Source organism: Chiloscyllium plagiosum, chromosome 37 (genome assembly GCF_004010195.1).
Source record: "Chiloscyllium plagiosum isolate BGI_BamShark_2017 chromosome 37, ASM401019v2, whole genome shotgun sequence".
Taxonomy (NCBI): domain Eukaryota; kingdom Metazoa; phylum Chordata; class Chondrichthyes; order Orectolobiformes; family Hemiscylliidae; genus Chiloscyllium; species Chiloscyllium plagiosum.
Window position 1 is genome coordinate 25,355,051 of NC_057746.1, and position 9,802 is coordinate 25,364,852.

A 9,802-nucleotide genomic window follows, 5' to 3' on the forward strand; every position below is an offset into this window, starting at 1 on the left:
AAGGGTTCAGAAAAGATTTACAAGGATGTTGCCAGGGTTGGAGGGTTTGAGCTACAGGGAGAGGCTGAACAGGCTGGGGCTGTTTTCCCTGGAGCGTCGGAGGCTGAGGGGTGACCTTATAGAGGTTTATAAAATAATTAGGGGCGTGGATAGGATAAATAGACAAAGTCTTTTCCCTTGGGTCGGGGAGTCCAGAACTAGAGGGCATGGGTTTAAGGTGAGAGGGGAAAGATATAAATGAAACCTAAAGCATCTGGATGGGTATATGAATAGGAAGGGTTTGGAGGGATATGGGCCAGGTGCTGGCAGGTGGGCCTAGATTGGGTTGGGATATCTGGGATAGTATGGACGGGTTGGACCGAAGGGCCTGTTTCCATGCTGTACATCTCTATGACTCTAAGTCAACAGCAGTTCCTTGTGGTTGTCAGAGCTCTCCCTAACTGCCCTGGGGTTGAACCTGTCAATCAGTGACAGAGAGGAATGGGAGGAGGCCATTCAGCCCATCAAGTCAGCTCTGCCACTCAGTCAGACTGAGGCTGATCTGACCATCCTCAACCCGACTTTCCAGCCTTTCCCTCGATTCCCTTCCTCTCTCTCTCAGCCTTGAATATACTGAATGGCCCCACCTCGACAGCCCTCTGCAGTACGGAATCCCACAGATTCACTCCCCTCAGGGAGAGAGGGGAAATTCCTCCTCATCTTTAACACAAGGAGAATGTGCAAACTCCACACAGAGAGTCACCCGAGGCTGGAATCGAACCTGGGACCCTGGCGCTGGGAGGCAGCAGGGCTAACCACTGAGCCACTGTGCTGCCCTATTATAGTGTTATACAACATGCAACGGACTGTTCGGCCCAACACATCCATGCTGACCAAGTTAAATGAGTCTCACTTGCCTGTGTTTGGCCCATAGCCCTCCAAACCCTTCCTATTCATATACCCATCCAAATGCCTCTTAAATGTTGTAATTGTACCAGCCTCCACCACATCCTCTGGCAGCTCATTCCATACACACACCACCCTCTGGGTGAAAAAGTTGCCCCATAGGTCCCTTTTATATCTTTCCCCTCTCACCCTAAAGCTATGCTCTCTACTCCCCTACCCTAGGCAAAACCCCTTGTCTATTTACCCTATCTATGCCCCTCGTGATTTTATAAACCTGTATAATGTCACCCCTCAGCCTCCGACGCTCCAGGGAAAAGAGCCCCAGCCTCTCCCTGCAGCTCAAACCCTCCAACCCTGGCAACATCCTTGCAAATCTTTTCTGAACCTTTTCAAGTTTCACAACATCCTTCCCATAGGAGGGAGACCAGAACTGCACGCAATATTCCAGCAGTGGCCTCACCAATGTCGAAAAGGAGGAGGAAGCAACAGATGCTGCAAATCATTCGGAAACACTCCCTGTGGAGGCAGGAGCAGTTTGTTCCCAATCTGTCAAAACGGAGACAGATCCGACAGGGAGAGGGAGGGAACCATCTCCTCTGCTCCCGGGCCTGTTCCACTGGTCAGAAAGACGAGGCTGGAGGACGGTGGGCTCGGTGAGGGGGGGGGGGGGCGGGGGTGTAAGGAAGGAGTTCACCACTTCAGAGGCTCCAGACACAGTGACAGTGACAAGGGGGGAGCGTATCTCTGATATCGCGGTGTCACTCTGACAGGAGGCAGGCAGCTCAGACCGATGACGGCAGGGTGAAGAGCTCTCCCCTTCATCTGTTGGCAACTGTTGCTGGCTAGGTCAGCGTTTGGTGCCCATCCCAAATTGCCGGGTGAAGATTCTGCCTCGTCGCTGCGGGTCTGGAGTCACGGGTCAGCCTCACCAGGTAAGGATGGCAGGTTTCCAAATCCTAAAGGACATTAGAGATTCATTGATTCCATGACAATCGACACTGGGTGTCACGAGTGGAGGTTTAAGTTCAGATTTTACTGAGTTCAAATGTCACCAGCAGCCCTGGTGGATCTGAAACCCGCCCCCCCCCCCCCCAAAGTGGTTCAGGATGACCAGCCCCCTCTGCGCCACCTCCCAGCCCAGCCTCTCCCAATCAGAAGCTTCAGAGAGAACATACACATAATACTGCTTTTGGGGGGGGGGGGTAGAAAACAGAGGGGTTATCCTGCTGAGGTCTATCAAATCATAACAGGCAGAGATAAGGGAGTTAGCCAAGTGCTTTTCCCCAGGGTGGGGGTGGGAGCAGAATCTAACACTGGACAGTGTAGGTTAAAGGTGAGAGGGGAGAGATATCAAAGGGACAATTCCTTTTACACGGGGGGGGGGGGAATGTCTGGAACAGGCTGCCGCGGTCGTGGTGGAGGGGAGTACAATATTGTCATTGTCAGAAACATATAGACAGGTGCATGGATGGTAGAAGTGGGTACGGCCAGTCAGGCAGCATCCGAGGAGCAGGAAAATCGACGTTCCCGACGAAGGACTTCTGCCCGAAATGTTGCTTTTCCTGCTCCTCGGATGTTGCCTGACCTGCTGTGCTTTTCCAGCCACACTATAATCTAGACTGAGGAACATGGATGGGTCAGGTATGGAGGGAATTGGACCAGATGGGACTAGTAGGCAGCATGGACACGTTGGGCCGAAGGGCCTGTTTGCATGCTGTAAGGTGGGAGTCGGCGATGTCGAGGTAGTTACAAAGACTGTGAGGATGAGTCTGTTGTCGGAGAGTAAGGAGGGAGCCTAATGGAAACGTGTGCAGGTGCACTGTCACTGCCTCACTCCCTCACATTTCCCCGTTGATATAATCCAATCGCTTGGCTACTGTCAGCTTGGCTTCATCTAGGCCCTGTTTCACCAGAACGGGGCCAACCAGCTTGAACACCGTGTTCGTGGACTCCAAGAGATCCAGTTCCTGAGGGACAAGGGAAAGACGGAATGAGAATTAGGACAAAGCAACAAGCACACACCCAGCGCCCCCCACCCCCCCATCCCGTCGGCATGACGAGGGATCGACACGTGGGAACACAGCCCGTCTCAGCACCGTGGGTACTCTGTAAAGGTCAGGACAGAGTGAGGCCAAGCACTGAGATCACAGTGACCCCCCCCGGACAGTGTGAAGGACTGACACAGCACATACTCACCTCTTTAACAATGGTGTTTTCAGTCACCTGTGCCTCTAGTTTCTGTCGGGCAGAAAGACATTTGCTGAGATCTGGGAACAGGGTAAAAGAGATCCATTAGCCCCACAGTTATAAAGTTTTGAGCAGATTTGTAGCTGAGCCTGAGGTTCTGGATGTTACCAGGTAACATTGTCAGTGAGCCTCCGGATGAAGCACTGGTGGTGTAGCCCACTTTCTAGTTATGTGTTTGGCTTTCTTTGGGCTGGTAGCGTCAGAGGCTGAGGGGTGACCTTATAGAGGATTATGAAATGGTCTTGAAGGATTCCTCTCATATTGTTTCGGACCAAATATTGAACTACAGAAGCAATCATCCCAACACCCACAAACAAAGCTGCATCAGAACATTATTTCAACGAGCCAACACACACTGCAGCACAGAGGGACTATGCAGAGCAGAGGAAAATCACCTATACTGTGTAATCAAAAAGAATGGGTACCCAATGAACACAGTCCGCCAATTTCTCAGCAACAAACCTAAACAAGCAGACAGAACACGTCCAGAAACCCTAACCACTCTTCCCTGTATCAAATACATCTTGGAAATGACTGCCAGGCTACTCAGACCCCTTGGCATCATGGTAGCCCACAAACCCACCAACACACTAAAACAGCAGCTAATGAACTTGAAAGACCCTACACAGGCAACAAGCAAAACTAATGTCATTTACAAAATACTCTGCAAGAACCGTAACAAGCATTACATTGGACAAACAGGCAAAAAACTAGCCACCAGGATACATGAACATCAACTAGCCACAAAGCGACATGACCCTCTCTCACTAGTATCCTCACATATGGATGAGGAAGGACACCACTTCGACTGGGATAACACATCCATCCTAGGACAAGCCAAACAGAGACACGCACGAGAATTCTAAAAAGCATGGCATTCCAACCGGAACTCTATCAGCAAACACATCGAGTTAGACCCCAGCTACCACCCCCTGAGAAAAAGAGCAGGAAATGACATCACCACAGGAAATGGCATCACCAACCCAAGGAAACCCTAACATATAACTAGAAAGCGGGCGACACCAGCAGTGCTGTATCCGGAGGCTCACTGCAGACGGTCCTTAGTATGGTGATGAAACGCCTGAATACACACCTTCCAGCTCAGCAAGCAAACGTACATCCACACTTATCAAGTTATACTCGGTGATAGTCAGAGATCTATTACCTGTACAGTTATAAAGTTATACTCAGTGATAGTCAGAGATCTATTACCTGTACAGTTATAAAGTTATACTCAGTGATAGTCAGAGATTATTACCTGTACAGTTATAAAGTTATACTCAGTGATAGTCAGAGATCCATTACCTGTACAGTTATAAAGTTATACTCAGTGATAGTCAGAGATCCATTACCTGTACAGTTATAAAGTTATACTCAGTGATAGTCAGAGATCCATTACCTGTACAGTTATAAAGTTATACTCAGTGATAGTCAGAGATCCATTACCTGTACAGTTATAAAGTTATACTCAGTGATAGTCAGAGATCCATTACCTGTACAGTTATAAAGTTATACTCGGTGATAGTCAGAGATTATTACCTGTACAGTTATAAAGTTATACTCGGTGATAGTCAGAGATTATTACCTGTACAGTTATAAAGTTATACTCGGTGATAGTCAGAGATTATTACCTGTACAGTTATAAAGTTATACTCGGTGATAGTCAGAGATTATTACCTGTACAGTTATAAAGTTATACTCAGTGATAGTCAGAGATCTATTATCTGTACAGTTATAAAGTTATACTCAGTGATAGTCAGAGATCTATTATCTGTACAGTTATAAAGTTATACTCAGTGATAGTCAGAGATTATTACCTGTACAGTTATAAAGTTATACTCGGTGATAGTCAGAGATTATTACCTGTACAGTTATAAAGTTATACTCGGTGATAGTCAGAGATTATTACCTGTACAGTTATAAAGTTATACTCGGTGATAGTCAGAGATTATTACCTGTACAGTTATAAAGTTATACTCGGTGATAGTCAGAGATTATTACCTGTACAGTTATAAAGTTATACTCGGTGATAGTCAGAGATTATTACCTGTACAGTTATAAAGTTATACTCGGTGATAGTCAGAGATTATTACCTGTACAGTTATAAAGTTATACTCGGTGATAGTTAGAGATCTATTACCTGTACAGTTATAAAGTTATACTCAGTGATAGTCAGAGATTATTACCTGTACAGTTATAAAGTTATACTCAGTGATAGTCAGAGATTATTACCTGTACAGTTATAAAGTTATACTCAGTGATAGTCAGAGATTATTACCTGTACAGTTATAAAGTTATACTCAGTGATAGTCAGAGATTATTACCTGTACAGTTATAAAGTTATACTCGGTGATAGTCAGAGATCTATTACCTGTACAGTTATAAAGTTATACTCAGTGATAGTCAGAGATCTATTACCTGTACAGTTATAAAGTTATACTCAGTGGTGTTAAACACAAGGACATAGAAAATCAGAGCAGCAACAGGCCATTCGGCCCTTTGAGGCTGTCCCCAATTTCGTAGGATACAATCTCAGTATCCCATGCCCACCCTCTCCCCAAGGCCCTCGATCCCCTTACCCACAAGGCCCACCTCCAACTCCCTCTTGAATGTATCTAACGAACTGGCCCCTGTAGCTTCCTGTGGGAGAGAATTCCACAGGTTCCCAACTCCCTGAGGGAAGACATTCTTCCTCATCTCTGTCCTGAATGGCCTCCCCCTTCTTCCTAGACTGCAACCCCTCGTTCTGGACTTTCCCAACATCAGGAATATTCTTTCCCATATCTAGCCAGTCCAGTCCCACCAGGACTTTATATGTTTCAGTGCGATGAACCCCAGTCCTTCTAACTTCCAGCGTGTACAAGCCTAGGCAATCCAGTACCTTGACGTAGCGCCTGGTATCTCTCCAGCTCAATCTATGTTGGCGATTTTATTTTATATATTCATATTTTTGATTCTAAGCCAGTGTACTGACAGAAGCATGGATCTTGCAGCTGCTCCTGCGATATGGCCTTATTTCTAGATTTACTTAGTGTCACAGAGATATACTTGACACCTCAGACACACACACTTCGTCCAACCTGTCCACGCCGACCAGATATCCTCATCTAGTTTAGTCCCAGCTGCCAGCACCCAGCCCATATCCCCCCAAACCCTTCCTATTCATAAACCCATCCAAATGCCTCTTAAATGTTGCAATTGTACCAGCCTCCACCACTTCCTCTGGCAGCTCATTCCATACACGCACCACCCTCTGTGTGAAAAAGTTGCCCCTTAGGTCTCTTTTATATCTTTCCCCTCTCACCCTAAACCTATGCCCCTAGTTCTGGACTCCCCCACCCCAGGGAAAAGACTTTGTCTATTTACCCTATCCATGCCCCTCATAATTTTGTAAACATCTATAAGGTCACCCCTCAGCCTCCGACGCTCCAGGGAAAACAGCCCCAGCCTGTTTTACCTCTCCCTGTAGCTCAGATCCTCCAACCCTGGCAACATCCTTGTAAATCTTTTCTGAACCCTTTCAAGTTTCACAACATCTTTCCGATAGGAAGGAGACCAGAATTGCACGCAATATTCCAACAGTGGCCTAACCAATGTCCTGTACAGGCGCAACATGACCTCCCAACTCCTGCACTCAATACTCTGACCAATAAAGGAAAGCATACCAAACACCTTCTTCACTATCCTATCTACCTGCGACTCCACTTTCAAGGAGCTATGAACCTGCACTCCAAGGTCTCTTTGTTCAGCAACACTCCCCACAATCTTACAATTCAGTGTACAAGTCCTGCCCTGATTTGCTTTCTCAAAAGTGCAGTACCTCATATTTATTTAAATTCAACTCCATCTGCCACTCCTCCGCCCACTGGCAATCTGATCCAGGTCCTTTGAGATTCCTTACTATTATTCCATTTCACTGATAGAAGATTTTATTTTGATTCATTTTTAGTTTTTTTTAAAGAGTCAAAAATCACAAAAAGAATGTGATTTTTTTTAGTCCAAACTGCAGAGCTTTTGGAAAGGCTTTGGAGTGAAACATGTTTGAATTCAGAGGATTGAGAGCTTGCTCCTGAAAGGAGTCACTTTCACTTTAATTTGACTGGTCAGCTCAATGGTTGGTTTTCTTTAAGGTCTGTACGTTTGATCTCTTTGTAACTCTTATTTTTTGTGAGCATAATACTAACTCTTTGGGTAAAGAAAGGTAGTTTAGACAACAAGATCATAGGAGCAGAAATGAAGCCATTTGGCCCAATGACTATGCTGTGCCATTCAATCATGGCTGAGAAGTTTCTCAACCCCATTCTCCCCCCCTTCTCCCTACCACCCTTGATCCCCAAGAACCTATCGACCTCTGTGTTAAATACACTCAATGTCCTGGCCCCCACAGCCTTCTGTGGCTGTGAATTCCAGAGATTCCCCACTCTCTGGCTGAATACCTTGCTCCTTCTCTCCATTCTATCGGGCCTTCCCTTTATTCTAAGGCTGCGCCCTCAGGTCCTTGCCTCTCCTCCCAACATCCACTCTGTCCAGATTATTTTACATATATGACGTAAGCCTCAATGTTAGGGAGGAGATTGCAGAGCCATTGGCCTTGATTTTTATGTCCTCGTTGTCTACAGGAGTAGTGCCAGAAGACTGGAGGATAGCAAGGACACACAAGAGACACAGAGTTAGATTTCTCAGAGATTTGGAGAAGTGATTACACAGCAGAATCAGTCAGATAGATAGCTGACTGTCAGCAATGGGAAGAAGGCTGTGCAGAGGTCTCCTGTAGCTATTCCTCTCCCAAACATCTTCTCAGTTTCGAGTACCATTAGAAAGGATAGTCTCTCAACGGGAAACAGAAGAGACAGTCAGATCTTGGGCACTAAGAATGAATCTTAGTGTCCGGCAGGTTTTGACAAATATTAAAAGAATAATTGTTAAAGGGGACTCTCCTATCTCAGGCGGAGACAGGAGATTCTGCGACCCCCAGTGAGTGTGAATCGCGGATAGTATGGTACTTTCCTGGTGCCAGGATTAAAGCCATCTCAAAATGCTTACTGCTAAATGGGAGTGGGAGAAATTGCAAGTTATTGTGCACATTGATACACACTGACATAGTGAGGGAAATGATTAAGGCTTTACAGAGTGAATAGATGAGGTTAGGTGGAAGGTTAAAAACCAGAACCTCAAAAGTTTACTCCTGGTGCCAAATTCAAGTGAGGGAAAGAAGAAACGAATAAAGCAGGGAAACCAATGGCTGAAGAGGTGGGGGTGTAATGGTCAGCAATTCAGCTTCGTCAATCATCGGGATCTCTTCTGGGGCAGACAAGACCTGTTCAAAAAGGATGGCCTGTCCTGGAAACAGACCAATCTGGAAATTCTATTAAGGGAGGCTGTAAACTATTAGAGAGAGAGAGAGAGAGAGAGTGGAGGGATCCAAACCAGCAGAGTAAATAAAAAGACAGGTAGATAAGGATGGTTTGGAATCTGAAAAGACAGGAAATTAATTAGAAAGACAGACAAGAGCAAGCCAGAGAATGAAGTCACTCTGAAGAATTGAACTACCTTTACTCCAATGCAAGGAGTCTTACAGGTCAGGGAACATGGGACTGGGATGCCATAGCTATGATAGAAACTTGGCTAAGGGCTGGACAGGACTGGCAGCCCAACATTTCAGGGAGGATAGATAGGGAGGCAAGGAGGAGGGACAATGCTAGTTAGTAATTTTGCGGATAACACCGAAATTGATGGGAAAGTGGACAGTCAAGAGGTTTATCTAAGCTTATAAAGAATTTTGATCAATTGGGTAATGGGTAGAGAAGTGGCAGATGGAATTTAATTTGGATACATGTGAGGTATTACATTTTGGTAAAACAAACAGGGTAGAACTTATACCATTAAAAGTAGGGCCTTAGGCAATGCTGTTGAACAGAGACCGAGAGGTTCAGGAACTTAACTCTTCGAAGTTGTTGTCACATGTCGACAGGGCGGTTAAGAAGGCGGTTAACACGCTTGCCTTCATTGCTCGGAGCTTTGAGGAGAGGAATTGGGACGTCCTGATGAGGTTGTACAGGATGTTGTTGAGGCCTTCTCTGGTGTACTGTGTCCAGTTCTGGTCGCCCACTTATATGAAGGATATTATTGAACTGGCCAGGATTCTCATGATGTGGAGGTGCCAGTGTTGGACTGGGGTGGACAAAGTTAAAAATCACACCACACCAGGTTATAGTCCTACAGGTTTATTTGAAAGCACTAGATTTAGGAGCATTGCTCCTTCATCAGGGAACTGTGGAGCAGGATCGTAAGACACAAAATTTATAGCAAAAGATCAGATTGAACACACCTAGATTGCTGTTAAGTCTTTCATCTTTTAGAATGGGCTGCAGGTTTTTGTTCATTAATATGTAATTCCCAGAACTTCTTTTAAGTCACATTCTCGAGATAACTTAAGGTTTTATAGAAAAAGTGTCATCGCAGCTCAGCACAGGCCAGGGTTCAGAAGAGATTTACCAGGACGTTGCCGGGTGTGGGAGAGTTTGAGTTATAACAAGAGGCTGGGTGGGCTGGGACTTTGCTTTACACTGGAGCGTAGGAGGTCGAGAGGTGACCTTATAGAAGTTTATAAAACCATGAGGCGCAGAGCGAAAGTGAATGGCAGGGGTCTTTTCCCTGGGGTGGGGGTGTT

General features: G+C 45.9%; 1 protein-coding gene across 1 annotated transcript in view; it reads right to left on the reverse strand.

Annotated features, from left to right (window-relative positions):
• pfdn6 (prefoldin subunit 6) overlaps window positions 1-9,802 on the reverse strand; it is a 13,043-nt gene that overhangs the window by 2,690 nt on the left and 551 nt on the right. The window contains exons 2-3 of the mRNA XM_043678134.1: window positions 3,082-3,152; window positions 2,728-2,852 (exon numbers count right to left, since the gene is read on the reverse strand). Coding sequence (XP_043534069.1) covers window positions 2,728-2,852; window positions 3,082-3,152 — 196 coding nt within the window. The remainder of the gene's footprint in view (window positions 1-2,727; window positions 2,853-3,081; window positions 3,153-9,802) is intronic.